The sequence below is a fragment of the Tubulanus polymorphus genome, chromosome 6 (assembly GCF_964204645.1).
Source record: "Tubulanus polymorphus chromosome 6, tnTubPoly1.2, whole genome shotgun sequence".
In the NCBI taxonomy this organism is placed as follows: domain Eukaryota; kingdom Metazoa; phylum Nemertea; class Palaeonemertea; order Tubulaniformes; family Tubulanidae; genus Tubulanus; species Tubulanus polymorphus.
Window position 1 is genome coordinate 6,243,500 of NC_134030.1, and position 20,574 is coordinate 6,264,073.

At 37.8% G+C, this 20,574-nt stretch overlaps 3 protein-coding genes across 5 annotated transcripts; 2 read left to right on the forward strand and 1 right to left on the reverse strand.

Annotated features, from left to right (window-relative positions):
- Positions 1 to 4,013: 4,013 nt before the first annotated feature.
- Positions 4,014 to 11,760, forward strand: LOC141906854 (limb region 1 protein homolog). 2 transcript variants are annotated; one of them, XM_074796297.1, is made up of 16 exons: positions 4,014 to 4,193; positions 4,302 to 4,395; positions 4,825 to 4,858; positions 5,184 to 5,323; positions 5,639 to 5,742; positions 6,384 to 6,510; positions 6,591 to 6,617; positions 7,952 to 8,020; positions 8,400 to 8,464; positions 8,835 to 8,916; positions 8,999 to 9,082; positions 9,186 to 9,262; positions 9,334 to 9,414; positions 9,547 to 9,620; positions 9,964 to 10,115; positions 10,394 to 11,760. In XM_074796297.1, the coding sequence occupies exons 1-16, from the start codon at positions 4,140 to 4,142 to the stop codon at positions 10,636 to 10,638; spliced, it is 1,509 nt and encodes a 502-aa protein (XP_074652398.1). In that variant the 5' UTR covers positions 4,014 to 4,139; the 3' UTR covers positions 10,639 to 11,760. The 2 variants fall into 2 exon arrangements, with proteins under 2 accessions (XP_074652398.1, XP_074652399.1); XM_074796298.1 differs by lacking the exon at positions 6,591 to 6,617.
- A 354-nt stretch (positions 11,761 to 12,114) lies between these two features.
- On the forward strand, positions 12,115 to 15,754 carry LOC141907443 (zinc finger HIT domain-containing protein 2-like). 2 transcript variants are annotated; one of them, XM_074797087.1, is made up of 10 exons: positions 12,115 to 12,252; positions 12,613 to 12,762; positions 12,863 to 12,993; positions 13,100 to 13,224; positions 13,342 to 13,437; positions 13,904 to 14,020; positions 14,570 to 14,659; positions 14,925 to 15,090; positions 15,188 to 15,358; positions 15,459 to 15,753. In XM_074797087.1, exons 1-10 carry the CDS (start codon positions 12,206 to 12,208, stop codon positions 15,671 to 15,673), a joined length of 1,308 nt encoding a protein of 435 aa, XP_074653188.1. In that variant the 5' UTR covers positions 12,115 to 12,205; the 3' UTR covers positions 15,674 to 15,753. The 2 variants fall into 2 exon arrangements, with proteins under 2 accessions (XP_074653188.1, XP_074653189.1); XM_074797088.1 differs by having other exon boundaries at positions 12,125 to 12,245; positions 15,459 to 15,754.
- Positions 15,755 to 16,182: 428 nt separating this feature from the next.
- LOC141907169 (16 kDa calcium-binding protein-like) lies at positions 16,183 to 19,453 on the reverse strand. Its single transcript, XM_074796742.1, has 3 exons — positions 19,158 to 19,453; positions 16,977 to 17,053; positions 16,183 to 16,861 (listed from the first exon to the last, which is right to left on the reverse strand). Exons 1-3 carry the CDS (start codon positions 19,359 to 19,361, stop codon positions 16,618 to 16,620), a joined length of 525 nt encoding a protein of 174 aa, XP_074652843.1. The 5' UTR covers positions 19,362 to 19,453; the 3' UTR covers positions 16,183 to 16,617.
- Between the last annotated feature and the right edge of the window lie 1,121 nt (positions 19,454 to 20,574).

Genomic DNA, 20,574 nt, shown 5'->3' on the forward strand with positions numbered 1-20,574 from the left:
TATGAAAACTTTTTTATGATGTAGGTTCTAAGAGTTCCGAGTCTGATAACGATGTGATGGCTATTGGTTTGCTGCTGTTGTTGAACCAAGTGTTCCATGATGTGTCGGACAAATGTTACAGGAAAATATCTCTCAGGTTCGTAATATATTGATTGACTTGTGAGATGCATTAGACTTCATTTACCTGGGAGTCGAAATGATCCTGATCAGAGGCAGATCCAGAGCCCTATCTTGAAGGGGTTCTAAATTGTCACAAGGGCACTCACTATTGCGGGAGGGCGCTTTCTATGTCAAATTTCGGCAAAAAAAGGGCACTTAACATCAAACTTGTGGTTTTCAGGAGCACTTTCTACGCCAAATCATGCCAAACAAGGACACTTTTATGTCAAATCCATGGATTTAGGGGCATTTCCAAGGGGCACAGACAAAGCTCGACGGTATCCCAGAACCCTCGGAACCCCCGCTGGATCCGCCCTGCTGATTGTTGTGTGCCATGGACTCTGCTTGCGACGGTGCTGATCTCATCAGATTATTGTGTACCCCGTATTCTGATTACCTCCAGATTATCACCTGCCCCACAAAAGACTCCACATTAATCTGGAGTTGTTTGCCTTTTTATGTTCCTCAGCCTCTACTCATCGCGCATGCCTTGCAGCCTTCGAGGTGGATCTAGGAGCAGAATTTGACAGGAGCACAAAGAAATATAAAGGGCATATACACTGATAAAGGGCAAGTTAAACTCTGTATCCTGGCAGACCAAAACAAGGGCGTAAAAAGTTTTGAAATTTTAGTGCGTTTTCATACAATTTCTAGGAACTTAAGGGACATACGGTAAGGAATTTTAGCTGAATCCTGTGCTGGACTGCTGTCTTATAAGTTGCGGGTGGAAAAAATGCCCTGAATTGCCATTGTATCTCCAAAAGGGCACAGGAAAATTGCCGGTCCTGTCTGGACCGTCCCGGCTATTTCTTTGGATTTTCGCATACCCCAAACTCCAATTACCCTGGAATCGATTTTGGATTATTACTTGCCCTGAACTCAAGTTAATTCAAGGCAATGCATTCCTGCGTAACAGTTACACAGGAATGCATTGCCTTGAATTATCACACCCCAACTGACAATATGTATAATGACCCACTACTACCGTATATTTTCATTTTTGATTTTATTTTGCAGGCTGTGGAAGTTGTGTTAATGAAAACTATCCAGTTATTCAGAAAACAATTCTAGAATCAGTCAAGCAAAAACAACTTCTGAAGAATGTCGACAACTAACTTTTATGGGTCCCAGTTAAGTTTTACAGGGTCATAGCGAGTCTCTACAAAGTGCTTGTTCTTACTTTGTCTCAATCTCACTATGAACCATATTCAATTTGAATAAATTCTAAAAGGCTCCAGTACCTAATTCCACCGCTGTCAGTTTGTTTTTGCTTCATGTCGTTTGGATCTTGGTTTCTTAAGACTAATCCTGCTATTAGGTTGTTCGTTTAACCTCACAATGGAACAGCCTTTGAAGTGTTGCCTGCACCCTGTAAGCAGCCACACACCAGGACTCGAACCCGCTCATTACTCATTACATTTGTCACTCATTTCTGTCACACCTTATGCTGCTGAGGCTCCTCGGTGAAATTTCACTCTTGTAAAGTTTAGTAGTTCATTTCCTCTATATTCATTGTAAACAACAACTTTGGAACTGTGGTAAATGGTTTCCAAGGACATCAACGAGGATCCCCGTTTGGCGGACGCCCCAGGCCAAACAGGACATGATAGAACATATGTTTTTAACATATGTCCATGGGTAGAATAATCATATTCACTAAGAGGTGAAAAATATTTTCAAGAGGTGTTGGCTCTTGTCCAATGTTCCAGTTGCCGGGCAACAAGTAACACTGAAGAAAATATCAAACTTATTCGTTTTGGAAGAATATACATTAACGATAATGTCTTAAAAGGTCAATTTTGTGTGCCATGCTTGTGTCAGAGCGAGATTTGTTTATTTGGCTATGATTTTATTCGATTATGATGTGCATGTTAATTAGTTATGGGAAAGAGTTGCTTTCTTGGTAGTGTCTTATTCATATCGGATTATTACTGTAGGATTTTTAATTATGTCTAGTGTCTGGACTAGGCATATTTTATAGACAATATGAAAGCCAATAATGCATAAATTGTATTAACAACTGTATTAACTTTTTAGATTTTGTGAATTTTATTAGTTTATTTTAGTAATAGGGTATCTTGTAACAAATTATTGACATTTAACATTAGGACAATTAATGTACTTAATTAATACTAGATTTATTACTCTGATCTGAAAGATCAAAATTATTTTACTATCGTTAAAACGATTTTCTTGAGAAAGATGGATGTTATATAGTTATTAGGTACAAATCTTATTAGTAGGGATTACTGTTGGTCACAGGAATGTGAACAACAGCAGGATGCAGGGGTTTAAGTATGCAGGATCTGTGATGCAAACCAGATGTTGGTTGCATCACAAGATCCACGAGATATTAGAGAGAGTTTTGGAGGGAACATGGGAGTCGAGAGATCATTTGCTTGGGCAAGACGTATTTAAGAATGAAATACCGGTATGTGAAGAGCGGAGTTTTCGTTATGAGGATCCGAGCAAACCACATATCTCACGAACGGACCAAGGACATCAACGAGGATCTCCGTTTGGCAAAGACGCCCGGTCCAAACACGACGCCAGGGGCAGAATTTGACAGGAGCACAAAGAAATATAAAGGGCATATATACACTGATAAAGGGCAATTTAAACTCTGTATCCTGGCAGCCAAAACAAGGGCCTAAAAACTTATTGAAATTTCAGTGCGTTTTCATACAATTTCTAGGAACTTGAGGGACATAAGGAATTTTAGCTGAATCCTGTGCTGGACTGCTGTTGCGGGTGGGAAAATGCCCTGAAAAATATTGCCATTGTATCTCCAAAAGGGCACGGGAAAATTGCTGGTCCTTTCTGGACCGTCCCGGCTATCCTTTGGATTTTCGCATGCCCCAAACTCCAATTACCCTGGAATCGATTTTGGATTATCACTTGCCCTGAATTCTGCTTACGCAGGAATGGATTGCCTTGAATTATCACACCCCAACATGTATAACCCAAGTCTACTACTGTATATTTTCATGTTTGATTTTATTTTGCAGGCTGAGAAGGTGTGTTAATGAAAACCATCCAGTCATTCAGAAAACAATTCTAGAATCAGTCAATCAAAAATAACTTCTGAAGAATGTCGACACCTAATTTTTATGGTCCCAGTTGCCGGCGCGGCAGTCGCGGCTCTACCACCTAGACCCGGACCACTTTCGAACTGAGTAATGAGCTCGCTGAAAGTGGTCTTAAGACTGGTCTCGGTTGTAAAATTCGCTATAGAACTAAGTTGGTCTTGGACTGGTCTTGGGTCTAAGCTGTGCAACTATGCAACTAGCTCCCGTTGGCACCGGTATAAAAAGCCGTTTATGATGAACTATAATCGACGAAGACTTCTTTATTTTCAAAAAAACCAACGTTTTGTTTCGTTTTTATGTTTCTTTTTGTCTGAAATCTCTCAATGAAGCCAAAAGTAATCAGTTGTTGGTTCGTAATACTGAAATAGTAACGGTACAAGGACTTTGAATCAAAATTATTCCTCGGCAGATTTGAACGAAGGCGCGCGCCGGCGGCGGCGGCCAGATGTCGGGCCCGCGCGAGGTGCCTAAGCTAAGGAACCGCGCAATTACTAAGATTGTGCCCGGCTGGCCGGTAGGTGCTAGTTCAGGTTACAGAGTCTTAGAAAACCAACGTCTGAACGATGTAATATAAGATCGACGAAAGGACAGATGGCCATTACCCTGCGTCGATAACTATGGTCGAGATGTAGCAATAAAATTTAATCTTGAATTGAATTGAATTGTCCGCCGCAGATCCGAATCCGATACCGAGGATTAGTGGCGCAATCACTGGGGAATACCGGCTCGGGATTCCGATCCCTGCGAGGTCTGAAATTTCCCCGACTGACGTAAGAAAAAAACACATTTGTCACTGGAAAATAATTTCATAATCAAAATCGTGATTGCTACCGCTGGAATATTTTAATTTTGAAATGAGGACAAGTGTAACAAGAGTCTGCTCTAACAAAGATGGATGTAAATTTACGAGAACAAATATTTCATAACGCCGTCAGAGAATATATCGTAAGTTTACAATACAAAAAACTCGTCTACTTTTATAATTTAATCAATCTCAAATGAATTTTTATTGAATTCACTTTACTTGTATTCGATCATTATATATTTTTTCAGATCTCTCTTTTGCTGTTTATTTTACTGTATGTCAGTTCATATGCAACGATTTGTGCATTTCGCAGGAGGGCGGATAGAGAAGATTGCTATTCGGGTAAGAATTAAGAAGTGTGGAGCTGTTGACTTGTTAATGTTGTATTAGATTAGGCAGTGGATATTTTGCCAATGCGCGGTAATATTCCTGTTAAAACTATTTTACTGATAGCTCGTTTCGATTGGCTAATTTTACGCTGCTCATGCGCATTGAGTTGTGCGACTAAGACAATTCAAGGAAATTGTGGAGAACAGAGTTAGAGTATATAATAGAGCAGATATTTGAACCCGGGCCTCTTTCCAGTAGACCGAGGCTTGTTAAATATCAACCAAGATTATTATTAGTATATCTTATTATATAGTCGGCAAAATAGTGCTGCAGCAGCAAAATATCCACTTTCTAAAATTAAGTCTTCCAATTAGAAGATTAATTGATACCCAAATATACTAGTCTAGACAGGTTTTAAAACATCTTGATATTGGTTTTCAGGTGATGATGAAGATGCAATGGTATACAGAATCGCGTAAGTTTTACAGGGCTGATAGCAAGTCTCCGCGAAGTGCTTGTGCTTGCTTGTCTCAGTCTCACCGTGAACCAACTGCTGTGGAACTGCGGTTAATGGTTTTCAATTCATCAGTGTTTTCAATAAGAGCCAGGTCCCAGGTCCCAGACCCGTCTGTTGTTTGTAAAGGACCCGCCTGTTTTTCAAACCAGCTTTTGTTTCAGGGACTGTGACATAGGGGGGACCCTCTTGTTTTTCAAAGGGCCCTGGCTTGTTAATTTCTAATTGAAAACACTGTTCATATTCGAAAATATTGAAAATGTGTTTTTTCTCTTGCTGATTTTAGTCTATGGATTTGTACGTTTACACTAGCCGTTTCAGCTGCTGCTGTTTTGCTGCTACCGATCTCAATTGTCAGCAATGAAGTTTTGATTTTATATCCGAATAGTTACTACGTACAATGGCTTAACTCATCCCTTATACACGGTACGTGGCAAATTCAAACCCTATTATATTATAAATATCTACAGTACAATAAGCCTTGCAGCGATGTGCTTTTTGGCATGACTATGCCATACTGCTGGTTGGCAAACATAATTATAGCCTAATGAGGGACTCTTGAAGATTGTAAATCCCAGTGATTCTCTTTTGTTGTATCTGGCAAGTCTCCAGAAATGGTTAGCTAACAAACTTTGATGTCACGGGCAGCGCCTCTTCTGTAGGCACATCCTACTGGATCCAAATGGATCCAGTTCCACTGCAATGATTAATTAACCGTTTTGATTTATTTCTATGATTCAGGTTTATGGAATCACGTTTTCCTTTGCTCGAATCTGTCTCTGTTTATTTTGATGCCTTTCGCTTATTTCTTCACGGAATCGGAAGGACTTGCGGGTTCGAGAAAGGTACTGTTTGTTAACTGTATATTTATGTATATATCTAAATTTGTGTCGCTACCATCAAAAGCCAGCGTCATTAGTTAGTCAGTAACTTGATTGTAGTATAGTTTGACAATTGCAAATACGTATGTGGAAGCTTATCTGACATCAAGTTTGCTACCTTATTCACTTAAAAAACTACACAGAAGTAAATGGGTCATCAATTGGATTGGTCATTTGGATGATTCATCCTTATCAGCCAGACTGCTTTGATGATTACTTAGTACAGTAACATGATTTTGTTTTTCCCACCACGTTGATTTGGTCTCAATATTTCACTTGAAATTCTACATCCACTGTACAGTCAATAGTTTACCGTGTCAAGTTTGCTTTTCGCAATTGAGACGCGATGTTTGCCAAGAAAATTATGTAATCAAATATTCAAGCACGTTAACCGCTCTATTTGTATAAGTACTTCGGTTCCGAGTACCCGGTAATCTTGAATTCAAAGTTCAAACTTCGCTGTGTTGACCTTGGAATCTATCCTGTTTTTACGTTTCACTGAAATGAAGATGTTCAAAACAGCATATTCAACGAATTATGAAAAAAAAATAGCTATTCATTTCTGACTGATTTATGATTTTTTATACTTATATTTGACATTGTAGGGGATAATGGCTCGCGTGTATGAAACATCGATAGTACTATTACTACTAGCAGTGTTAGTATTCGGTTTAGCCTGGGTCGCATCCGCTCTTATCGATAAAGACAAATCCAGTCGACAAACATTATTCGGTAAGACAGACCACTAAGGTGTATTTCTCAGCCATCGTTGGTTTTTACAGCGATTTTGATAATTTTTATATGTAATTTAGGTGTTTTAATGAGTTGCAGTTTAATCGGTAGGTAACGCCCCCTATTTATTCAATGATAACTTCTGCTGTATATTTATGCTTTCGGTTTGATTCATTCATTTGTTCATTCGTTCGTTAGTGTTTGTTAATTGCTCTAGAAGCTATGACTCAAATATTTCAAGTCTCAGTAAGGGTTGTAGTATTATTGGTTCCCGCGGCATGATGAAAATAACTAGTTATTAGCAACCAGTCATTAGGTTACATGATGAAAAACTAGTGTTCTTTATCTAACATTACATCAGGCATTTTTATAGCCGTACTATTCTAAGCATCTCTGGTGAGACTTGCTTAAAGGCTTATTGATTTCACATGCTAGACTAGGGGACCCGTGTAAAACATTTGTGACTAAAATACATCATGAGTATTCATAACCAGTAGTGTGAATGCATGAGACATCAGACCTCCTCATATTTCCCATGTTCTGTGCTTTTCTCGCATTCTTGTTTGTAAGAAAGAGCCACATTAATCAATCTAATAGTCTTGCCGTATTCATCATTTTAAATTTCCACATTTTTCTTAATGCAATAAGGCGTATTCCCTTGAACATGAGAACAAATGTTTTTGTTGTGTTGATATTCTTATTCTTCTTCAAGTTAGATTTCTTCACGGTGTTCATTGTGTACTTAATATTACCCGATACTTCATGATATGAATTTGACCTGACTCATAAAAAAAATAAAAAAGAACAACAAATCTGACGTTCTGATAAACTTCAAGGGCTCCCAATGAAAGTACTCAATGTGAATGAACTTTCAGAATTTCATACCAATTGATCGGCACAAAGAGATTTAGTCCTTGGAATATTTGATTAGTCATGTAACGTACCGACTTGTCTAGTGAAGGGTTGATTTAAAGGGTTAGACTGTGCATTCGTATTTGATTTACTGATAGTTAATGAGGGCTAAATCAAACCTTAGTTCAGCACACAAAAAAATTTCAATTTTTCAACATGAGATATTGCTGCGGAACTGAACCAGGGCCCATTTGTAATGATTGTTAACGCCTGGGAACATTTAAAAAAGTTAATATTTATTTCCACACTTATAATCCTATAATAAAAGTCCCAGGGGTTAGCTGTCTATAAAACCAGGATTCTTCGTTGCGTGTATTTATGACGAATTATCATTTGTACATATATAGTTTTAGCGATATACTTTTCAATAGTCGGGAAATTGGTTTCCCGATCTGATCTATCCTGATAAAGTAACCGTGATCGAGATTTGGTGCTGGAAAAAATCAAACTTACTATATCATCCTTATATCGTATTTGAAAAATAATCAAAAGTACCAATACCATAATATCATTCTGATCTATTTTTCAGATGTATGGAATTTGTATTTGCCGTATTTATATTCTTGTATATCATTGTTGGGTGTACTGATGTTACTGGGTATGTATTATGATAGTATCTTCTATTTAAATATAATTTACCGTTATGTTATGCTATTATACATAACAAAAATGGTCTACCGGTATATATTTTGTTCGCAGTAAAAATAAGCTCATTTCTATTTTGCCTTATGGAAATTAAATGGAATAGAGGTTTATACGATATCATCATATTGTGTGTTTTGTGTTGAGTAATACCAGACAGCACCAGTACCTGGGAATATTGAATACTTCCACTTCAGTTGTCATATATCAACTCTCGTGATCGTGAAAACTAATATCTTAGCAATCAGAATAGAACGCAAATTGATAGAGTAGCTAACAGTTTCCTTATTAACATGAACTGCTGTTTGTTATATTCTTGATTGTTTGATTTTCAGTTTGTACACCGTTTGGTTTCGCAAAGATGTTCACCGTAGTGGGAGGTTTAGTCGTTAAACCTCGGGTATGTCATCTATAACTCTCATGAAAAACATCAAAATTTAATGTTTATTAATGAGAAGTTGCTGAAGGAAGATCAGAAAGGTGGCCACTTATGTAGAAATCGGGGATAAGTCTGGGAATCTTCTTATCTTTTAAAAAGTCAGGGAATAGTTAGGGAATTTTATGAAAATGACTGTGTTAATTGATTAGATTCTTAGCAGATTAAATCAGGAGGAAAACAGCATGCATGTCAGGGAAAAAGCAAGTCAAAAATGGTCACCCTGTCAGAATTAAACCTTCCAGTTTTCATAAAAGAGATTTTTCAATGGCATCATCTAGTACACTTCCATTCTGTTCTACATAATTAGAGTTGGTATGCATATTCATTGTAGTATCTACGAGACATTGATGTTGAATTGGATACGGCAAAATTCGAGGAGGAAAATATACGCCGAAAAATAACGCATTTAAACGGTAAAACAATCGATGCTAAGTCACAAAAATCGCTTTTTTATATTCGATATGGATGATTATTTTAGTGTCTTATTTGACATAGCTCCGACCCTGGCAAATGGTCATAGCAGTAACAGTGAATTACGACAACGATTAAAAGAAGTTCAAAGCGACAGGAGAGAATTAGGTATACTGGGCTAGTAAACAAGGCTTTGGATTGCTCGTGCAAAAAACACAATCTTACATTGGTACTGTTCAGTTGTTGCATAATTGCGTCTTTATTTTTTCAGAAAAACGTCATCAGGCTTCGTCATTACACCGTAACATCGGTTATCCGCTTGTGATGTTATTACTTCTAGGTCTCACGGTGAGTTTACAATTCCTTCTCATAAGCGTTTTCAATCCGTGCAAATACAGTACATGTTCGTTTGATTATAGGTCGTTTCGGGACTGATGGTCGCTCAAAATATAATCCAGTTACTAGTGGGGGAAGCCTTGCCTATGGGTTCGTCATCGAAGGTGAGTTCGACAAAACTAGACTCATATTAACACTGAGATGAGCAGTTTTTTGCTGGAGATTGGTACCGCAGTCTGGAGAAGTTTATTCTCAAATTTCTGCATAAGTAAATGATATATTTTATCTTTTGACAGGAAACAGTATTAGGGATAACGTCGTTATCAAGTCTCGGACCGATCGGTGCAGCTCTAGAAATTATTCTTATTTTGTATCCTTTATTCAGAAACAAGGGGCTTGGGGGCCGAAGTGGGTGGAAATCAGAGGAAGGTCAGGGAATTTTGTAAAAAAAAAGCTAACGGGGAGAAATTTGTTGAGATTGGTAGATTGTGTGTATAATCAAACATTTTCCATCTATGTCTTACATATGTGACCGTGTTATTTGATTGAATTCTTAGCAGATTGAGTTGGCCAAAACAACTTCCATGTCATGGAATAAGCAAGTCAAATAAAAAAGAGGTCACCTTGTACATGTATGGTTTCGAGACTCTGTCACATCATTCCTCATGTTTCCGGATAAAACATATTCCTTTCCTTGACAGTATTTTGAATAGATATTTAATGCTAGCGTCAGTTGTCGGATTGTTTAGTTTTAGTAAATATTTTCGACCGACGTTAAACGATACGCCAATGACGATGATTATTGGAGATTGTATTGTGATATTGATCCTCAGTTCTGCTCTTCCAGTATTATCCAGAACTTTAGGTAAGTTCCAGAGTTTGGGAAAATGGGTGCTTATTTTACAGACAACAGGGTGGGAGTAACTAGTAGGGCAACTTGCAGCCCCCTGCTAAATTTAAGAAAATACAGATTCAGATGCATTTAGGTGTATTGTGAGAGTATTCTCACAAATTCAGTTTGTTTTGTGAAGAGATTTTTGGTCACCCTTTGTATCTGCAGCTGGTCATCTGAAAAAACCCATTTCCTTTGAAGAACTTTCAAACATTCCATTTCATAATCTAAATCAGTTGTATTTTTTGCAGGGATTACAAATTTTAATCTATTGGGTGATTTCGGCAGAATGGATTGGCTCGGCAATTTCTATTTGATACTGTCGTATAATCTTGTGTTCGCCGTGGCAACGGCGCTTTGTTTAGTGAACAAATTCACGGCGACGATTCGTAATGAACTATTCCAACGAATACGTAGTATTTTCAAACGGGACCATCGATCAGCGGTATCGGCTCACTCGACGTCGTTGAACGGAGGTGTTTGTTCTGATGACTGAGTTTATAACGACTTACGCCAAACAAGTTCAAATAACATATCAGTAATTGTTTTTTAAACGGCTGTGCCAGATGTTTGTCGAGGCTACACTCGCTGAAAGAAATCATGTTTCCGCTATTGGACTATTCTTACAGAGATTCAGAATGGATGTCCTGGGTTTGTACTGTGGCAAATTCTCATTGCCATCAGCTTCAGATCCTTTTGAGAGGACGGTATTGGACTTAGCCTACTTGTATTTTTTGTGCTGGATTTGATAAAAAAAACGGTTTAACCCACCATTATTTTGTTTCCTTTCACTCTCTAAAATGTTCCATAATGTTCGTAAAATCTTAATTGGATTTATTTCAGTATGTGTAGCGTACAGTTATTTATGGATTGAGTTTATGTTCAAACTGACATTAATTTAGATACAAAATTTTAATTTGATAAGATCCCAACTGCAATTTTGAGTTGTAAATTGTTAATATTTTAATTCAGTGTTGAGGGATTTGCCTGTAACAAAATGCCTTTGCATCAAATCAGAGTTTTCCAATATTGGTGCTGAGTTGAGAATTGATAGCAACTCTTGCTATATGACATGCGACCAGTTCTGGAATTCTCGATTTTTGACAATGTTCAATTTTGTCTGGGTTTTTCGCTGCTACTGTTGTCATTTAATTAGATACTTGGCATTGAATCTCTTTGTGTAAGTTTTACAAAAAGAACAGATTGAATAATATAGAAAAGGAGTTCTGTTTAGCTTTATGTGTAAGATAGTCATAAGGTGCTATATTTTATATCGTAACAGAAAAATCTGTCTGGCAGAATGAGAAAAAATTCCTCTTGAAATTAAACCACTTAGACTATTATCTTTAAGTACTTATGTTCTTCCTCTAAGTGCTTATTATCTTAGTTAATTCAAATTGGCTGTATTAACTGTAAAGTTATTATGATGCATGTATCATTATAGATAAATTGTATTATTTGTTATTAAAGGTAATTTATGATATTTTTAGTCATATTCTTGGTTCATTTAAGTTAAGCTGACATTAAAGTGTGACAGATAATAAGAGAAAAGGTCTGTGAGTCATAGCAGTGTGAGCATTTACTTTATAAAAGATAAAACAAATGTAATATGCTGTCAAAAAACTAATATCTATATGTATTTATAATAAAATAAGATAAATCTTAATATGGTATCTTCATGTTTCTTGATGATATGGTTTGAAAAATCTGAGAGATCAAAATTTGGGCTCACCGCTTGCAGAGATTGGGCATACGAGATACAAAATCGTGTATGGTTGGTACCGTATAACGTTTGATGCAAATAATTGATGATAAGTAAATTCATAGAACTCACAATCAATTTGTTAATCAGTTAATGCATCGTTCGATATGGATTCGAACCCAAAATACTCTATCGGCACAAACCCAACTAGACTGGTTATCGGTCTCTATCTTCTCGAATGGGACAGGCAACCAGTCTAAAACTCAAAATCCAAGATGGCAGCGCCCATGTATAAGTAATTTGTAACACTTTTTAGACGAAAGAATATCAATTTATTGACGGATTTAACGTAGATACCATCATGGACGACATCGAGAGTATACAGGAACCAGCAGGAATTTGTAAAATGTATTTATATTCAGTGGTTTGTTAGAAAAGAAAGGCAGCAACTTCGATTATTTATATCCTTTATATATTAGTGCTCTCAATTCAATTCAATTAAGATTTTATTCAAACAATATATTACGTTTTACGGTACCGATGCATGTATGTCCGGTGTAGTTGACTGGCCACTCGGTGTATGTCGGTTGCAACTGAGGGAGACAGCTGTGTCAAGTTGTGAAAAGAGATTATGCGATAGGACGATAGGTGCAACGCCATCATCCTGGACCTGGTCGTTACTAAAGACTCGCATTGCAGTAATCACTGGCACTGGCAGTCTCAAGGCCACCCTACGTCCAACTTAACCAATCATTTCAATCGTTTCAGATGTTTAAAGGATTTGGCAAAATATTCTTGTCCTCGCTGTAATGTCAGATATTGTTCGTCGGTTTGTTATAAGTCAACAAGTCATGCAGATTGTTCAGAAAGTTTCTACAGAGATTGTTTCATGCAAGGATTGAAGGAATATAATACAGGGTAATACAGTGTGTAATTCGATTTCTGAAAGTAGAATCTGACTCACAACTGGGTCGTATTTAGCGTTGTGCTTCATGATGTATTATTTCTGTATTTATAGAGATGACGATCGACGGAAGATGCAGGAAATGTTGGCCAGATTTGAAAATGAAAATCCGCCTGATGATTTTCTAGATGAATCCGATTCTGATGAAGACACTTTAGAAGATCGATTACTAGGATTAGATTTAGGTAAATGTTGTTGCTTCTTCGACTAAAACCTCTCAACATTACTTAAAAGGTTCAACACCGGTATATTTATTACTGAGAATGAATTTTTGTTTTATTTTGATGCCAGATCGGGACACTGATCAAATCTGGGAAAAACTCACGCATAAAGAACGGAAAGAGTTTGAAGATATGATTCAAGATGGCCGTCTTGGTAACTTGCTAGAACTGTGGGAACCTTACTGGACTTACAAGGTAAAATCTTCACCTAAAGCCACTTGAAATGGTATAGATTTGATTTTTCTTACCAGTCACGAGTAATCGTTTATAAACTTTTAATGTTTTTTCAAGCCTTTTATAATTTTTTTCTAGGAATCATTGTTAGTGACCGAGGTTGATCAGCAAAAAGTCTACGCCAAAAACTCTCCTTCACTGAACAAGAAAATATCGCAGTTTTCGCAATTAATTGTAAGTATATACGTATACATAATCCTGAATTTGAGACAAAATAATTTCAATTCAATTACATTGGTTGCCAGTCAGTGCCCGTATCAAGTTCAAAATATTACTTAATGTATTCAAGTGTGTAAATGGCTTGGCACCACAGTATTTGCAGGACATTTTGACCGGAACCAGTCCGAATTACCAGATCAGTTTATTCTGACAATCTTATGGTTCTGCGCACAAAAACTTGCCTTGGTGACAGGGCCTTTTCAGTGTGCGGCCCTAAACTGTGGAACAGTCTTCCATCGGAACTAAAGTCTGCCAAATCCGTTGACAGTTTCAAAACCATGTTAAAGTCCTGGCTGTTTAAAGAGCACTTCACCACTGAGGAGATAGCACTTTGAACACGTATTGTGGAACGGCGCTATAGTTGAAAGACACTATGTATGTATGTATGTGTGTATAACGAAACAGATCGATATATTTTCAGAAGGGAAATGGTTCTCAGTGTATTAGATATAATGTAGTGAATGTACTGTATGGATATGCATACGTCAGTCGATTATTTAATGGCGATTATTTAGATATGGCATCACAGGCAGCCCAGGTAGATACATACATGAAGTAGACTCCCTTTTTAAGGTAGGGACACACGAGCGTATTTTTTCGCCCGATCGCGACGATTAAATTCGCCAGCTTATATGCCCGATATACGAGCGGGCACACGCAGCGATCAAACCGAAATTCGATCAGCGACTGGCACTTAGTGGGAGAGAGTTAACAAATCACGTGATATCAACATTGCATTCTATTGGTTGATAAAAATGGATCGCTCGGCGGAATTCGTCGAGTGCGGGCAGACGAGCTAATTTGCGGGCGATCTGATCGCCGGCGTAATAAAAAAAAACCGCGCGAAAATATCAAACATGTTTGATACGGGTGATTCGCCGCGCGACCGAGTCGGACGAAAATGTCGTCGCCGTCAGTGACCACACGAGCAATTTTTTCGGGTTATTTATAAATTCGCGGCGATCGGGCGAAAAAATACGCTCGTGTGCTCTTACCTTTAGATAAGTGAACCACTTGTATTTTACCTCTTGTATAATTTTATGTCTCAATGAGTAAAATATTTCTGAACATTGTTTTTGTTTTGAAGGCTGTTGTGGATTTATCCGAATCGTTACAAACGAAGAATTTTAACAGCGTTTCTGAATCGGTTCAATCTTGTATCGATCAACTGAATAAGGTATCTATTGAAGTGACATCGAATTCGGTTTTAAAATTAAACCCACGGACATAGAAAGACTGTAAGAGGATTTTGACGTTGCAACTCAAATGCGATGAGCCATTTTCAAAAACAAATGCTATAGCATTTGAGATGAAACATCAAAGTCCTCTTATAGTTTTACTTTGATTGTAGGCTCTATTCTTCAGTGTCTACGGTAACATTCCTACTCGAGTTGCACTCAGCCACTTGTTCGGATAAGTTGTTTATTCTCTGTATTTTTCAGCGAGTCGATGAGTTTGGAAATTCTTCCGAGTTTTCAGTTGCTGTTATCGTTGATGTTGAAAACATCATCGCCGGACCAAGTACTACTGATGCCACCTATTATACATTAGTTGCACTATCCGATCTTCACAGGATTATAAGAACTGCACGAAAAGAAATTGATTCAGGTATAAATCAAATCTTTATTGTTATTTCGTTTATTTGCTCATTCATATGTAGAACCTTTGAATTTATTGATTCATGCAATAATTTGTATGTGTTTAGGTTTGAATTCTTGTGATAAGAAGAAAATGAAACCTCACATAATAAACCAACTGAAAAACAACCGAAAGACATATTTCCAATGCGAGAAAAAAGTTGAATATTTATTGGGGTGGACATCGAAGTATGGTTCATCTCTGTTGAGTTTAATTCCTGAAATTCAAACCTTGTTTTGTAAGTATTTGTTATTACCGATTATTAAACTATAATTGATCCTACTGATTGAACCATTTATCAGGTGTTAAAGATCGATGATGATTTGTATTTTGTACAGGTTTAAAGTCGACAGCGATGACGTCACATCAACAGGCATTGGAACTAGTAGAAAAACATCTCCAACATTTAAAACCCGACGCTACAACTAAAACTCTAGTTCAGGAAATTCCCTCTGTGAAAACTAAAATCAAGAAATCAGTTACGTTTACTGAAAATACGGACATTAATGGTGCTAATGATCCACTAGAGACATCTATTGACGATTTGGATTAACTCGTAGTTCAGTCTCGGCGTTTAAAGCTTCATGTTACAAGAACGTGTATCATAAAAATCTATTTTGTTATGAAATAATAAACTTTTGTGAAATATATTGTTCGTTTGTTCTTGTTGCGGTAACGGTTTGGATAATATACAGAGAATCCCACAATGATAACAAGAAAATTATATTGAGTCCGAAAATGTTCCCTTTGAGCTAGTATTTTATTCAACTTTTTGAATATATGATCGTAGTCTTCTTCAGGAGTACTGCTGAATAATCATACTAGAATAAGATCGAAATGTCGAAGAAAATCTTAGCTCAAGGAAAACTTTTTCAGGCTTGGTATTATTTTTTCGTTATTGTTGTGGGGTTCTCTATCTAAAAAACACAAGTGTTTTATCGCTGTCACTGCGCTTGACGGCCAATAATATGTGTGTTGGAGAGGAGGAATCGTCTGGATGAAGGAAATGAGGCACCTAGGTCACTTTATATAAAGAAAAATACAAACTATTCTTTCATTCGGTAAGATAAAGCTTTTATTGAGTGTAAAGTGTATACATTAGGAAGCATCCGCAAGTGTAATAGACATGGACGTATGAACAGTCCTTTCAACCTAAGGGAATGTTGCTCGATTCCCCTCATAAGAGATGCAGCGAAATCCCGTAGCTGTATAGACCCTAACATATATGAAAGTCTTTCATAATAAAAATGGTAAAAACTGTTTAATGATTAGCTGAGATTCTTAAATTTAGTAAACATCAAAGCTGCTGCTATCGAGATATTTCCTTAACACTATTTTGTGTTTTTTTTTTGCATAAAAGCAACCCAGAACACGCAGATATACGTCTCTACGAAATTTAGGTTGCTAATGAATGACCCCTAGAATATATACGGCGCGTAGGAGCTTATACCAAGAATGGTGATAGTGTGAAGCTAAAGCATCATCATCCAGATCCATCTATTTTTCTTCTTCCTGCATATGACCCCCGGACAGAATGAAATTTTCAATGAATTCGTGATAATCAAGTTCCCCATCCTTGTTCGTGTCTTGCGTTTCGATGAATCTGCTAATCTGTTTCATCGTATATTTACTGCATTTAGTTTCTTCCAGGAGTTTCTGTAGTTCTTTCGCGTTCAGTTTTCCGCTATGATCCTTATCAGCGGCATTGAACACGTGCAACCAGGCCTCCTTCACGTCGTACCTGCAGTGACAAGAATAAAAACATTCCTAATGTATTTATCCCGATATAGCCTCGGGTCCCTTAATGAAATAAAGGAATGCCTTAATGATACATCGCAACGCTTCCGTGAATTTACCCTATCAGTCCTTTGAAGAATTCCTGCTTAGTTAACGTCGAAGCGTCTTCATCAGAGTTACAATAAGCGATCACATTCTACAAATACAGTAAGTGCGATATTCACCGTAAATTCTGCATTTTATCCTTGTATGCAACCTTAATAAATCACCAGAGTGTGGATTAAAAAGCGAGGATTTTCTTGAAGAAAATGCCAGGAAGTGACCGCGCGCGCCGCAACGTTTGGCGGGTCAACGCCCGCAAACGAGTCAATCTATTACGACCGTCTCGAAGGAAGGTGAGCTGATCCAGCCTACCGGTCATGCCGCGCGTAAAAAGATTTCAGTCTCAAGAAGACAGGAAAAGGATTGTATTTTATTTAAAAGGACCTGGCGAATGAATTAGAATACTCTTAATAGGGCCTGGTCCAGATACCACATATATACGCGACAAGTTTCAGGAAGATTGACTAAAAAGAAGACTCTAGAAGCAATTGATACCCCATGTATATAATCCTGCACCACCGCCCGACCACAAATCATTTTTTGTAGATGTATATCTAATATCATACGTAATACCGTATCAGAAAGATCAAATGAAAAGGTTATGTAATTAATAAATATTGTAATATCCCATGTACATAAAGCGAGCCATGGAGAATCAATAAAAAACGGCCTAATTTCTGTTGACCGTGTCCACGTGCCGAGTTTCGAAAAGATTGGATCAGAATTCAAGAAGACTTATGCAAACTAAAGTTTGACGGACAAAATATCTAAACATTTTTGGCCTGCGCACAAGACCGCGTTTTCTCGTGTTAGCATGGACATTTTTGTCCTGCGCGCAAACACAACGTTAAGTGCATGGACATTTTTTATCCTGTGGTATAGAGGTCATCGATGGATGATTCAAATAGGATGTGTGTATTGCTAGTGGATTACTCATTCTCCAGAGGGGCGGATACAAATTCCGAGACAATTACGCATACGTAATATATCTTATTTTTCCATTTTTTTCACTGTGTTATTCTGTGTAAGGTATCCTTTATTGGTTATTTCAATCACTTGACAAAGTGATCACATAGCGAATGCTCCATGTGATGCGTCCTGTGGTAAGGGACTCGCACTAAGTTCGCGCCGTCAAGTTTCGAGGATTTTCTACTCGGCATACAGGCTTGATCCGTGATCGTGTGGTTACAAGCGATTCCCTCGACTGTCAGGCGATCTAGGATGGTCCACACTGGTAGTTCCTCTGCGAGGCAAGCAAATTAAATCTACCCCGGTATTCCATACACGATGATCGAGTGGTATACGTATTGAATTTTGTCGGCAACATGGAAAAGCCCTGGAGATAAAAATCCGCTCCATATGCGACTCGAGAACGGATTTCCAACAGAATGCATTATCGAAGGTCTGCAATATGAGCTAGAAAAAAAAACCGTTAGCCAACATATGTATAATTGTTTCATAATTGAATTGTATTTAGGGCAACAACCAATTGATCTATCCAAACACGCATAATATTTGCGTTAATTTGTCCGTGTAATGTTTCATCCCGTGGAAAAACGATCCACATACCGCATACCACATACCATGTCATGTCTCGCTACGATACCGTCCTAAATTCATCACAAATGCTTCGAGTTTACATCGTTTTTATAGCTGATCGTAGAATATCGGCCACCGCGTCGTGTTTATCATTTCGTCTGCTGTAGACGTTTCGGTATAATTTGCTCTTAAACTAAAATTTTTTCAAAAGCGTCCAGACCTCGGTGTTAAAAATTCGTCGAGCTTTTAAAATGTTTTGAATTTGCGCTATTCTCCAGGGTCCAGACAGCTGCATTTATTCAGCGGATTTGTGGCGATTGCGTCATCGTAATTTTCTACCTATATTCATTTTTAAATCAACATATGTTCACAAGCACATGATGTATATAAGCAAACTTATATATCGAATATATACACATACATTGATCTTCATTTTCCAGACGGTGTAAAATCTGCATGGTTAGGAAAAAATGATTGATTAGATATAGCAGTGCCATTGACAACTAGAATAATTTACGCTAGTTCGTATATGCTTGATGAAAAATAAAGTCGAACGCAACGGCAAAAAATAAATGCATTCTTTTGAGAAACATTCTAATATTTGCGGTAAAAGTAGAGATGACCTCAAAAAGATCCTAACTAATATATATCAAACTTACGTCAGCAAATTGTTCAGGTGTTTGATTTTTTGGTATGCACACTTTGATGCTCTTCAGAACGGACAGAATTTCAGATTTGCTGAGCGTGCGACTGCCATCCGTATCTGCCTGGTCAAATGCTTGGTCGTATTTCTTGAATTTCTCTCGAGTTGCCGTGTCAGTGATGCCAACGGCATCGAGTAATTTTTCCAGTGGAATAGCCATTGTATAGTTCTGTGCAGTTTTGATGCGATGTGTTTGGAATCTCGTCTGCTCCTGAGCGCAAGCTGCCGTTTGGATGGCAGGACGTCACGTGACCGCGGTGGTGGGCGGGACCGATAGTTTTGCCAGCAGCACTAATTTACGTAGGCCTAGGAATAAAAGTTCTGAATATCACCGTGTTTGAATTCTCATTTTAAAAATTGTATACACGGAAAACATCCCATTTTTGCCTTAGTTTGTTTTTAACATTTCACTGAATAAACGTTTTTCGTTCAAAACTGTACAATTTTCCTGGTAAATCAGTAACCGTATTATGAGTGAAGATTCGGTGGGTTCCTTTTAATTGGCTTGGACTGAAAGACTCGCCGGTCCTCAGTGCCTGGGCTCCGCACGTGTTGTATAACTTAGTTTAATACGTTCAGCTTTAATGATTTTCTTTTGATTTAAAAAAAGAACCGGGCTAAATATGTTCTGTCGCAGCCCCCTTCCCTTTGCTGGCCTGGTAATTCTGATAGACTCGATTTGGGTACATAAATCGTTTTTTGGTGGACTCCCGCGCCGGAATTTGCGCTTCAACGTTAGTTCACATATTCGCTGTTAGAATGGTCTTTTTTCGTTTGATTTTTTGATTTGGTGTCCCTTACAAACCCACCACACCTGCCGGGAACGAAACAGGGGGTTTGATTTTGAAGTCGGAAATCGAAGTACAAATATAGTTGTGTGATCGGCGGTCGAGTTTACAGAATTTTTTGTTTAAATCGAAGTACATAATTTGAAATTTTCGGTTCCGGTTCATTCAAACAATCATCCAAGTAGTCTGAACCGGCAAGCGACTGATTGGGGTTAATTTAGTTGGCTGCCTAATTTAATACATCAAGATTTAGGAAATAACTATATTACAAGGTTGAAGATCATTTTGTCAATTTTTAACATTTTTTTGGTCGTTTTCCACGTGTAAATAGTCCGAATGTTTATTGAAGCCTTTCCTCGGGTAGATGTTGGTGTAAAAATCCTCTAAGTTGATTGTCCCGCGTGCTGACTAGATAAAACGGAAGCACATTTTGAAAAGCAAATTATCCAGATGAGAGTTTGGTCCTGGTATCCGAAGTGTAGTTGTATGACATCGACGGTGCACGCTCCGATGAGGATAGGTTTCTCCGTCAAGGGGTGCAGTTGGTACTTCACATCTGGTGCTGAGTTTGCCTAAAAGTAAAAG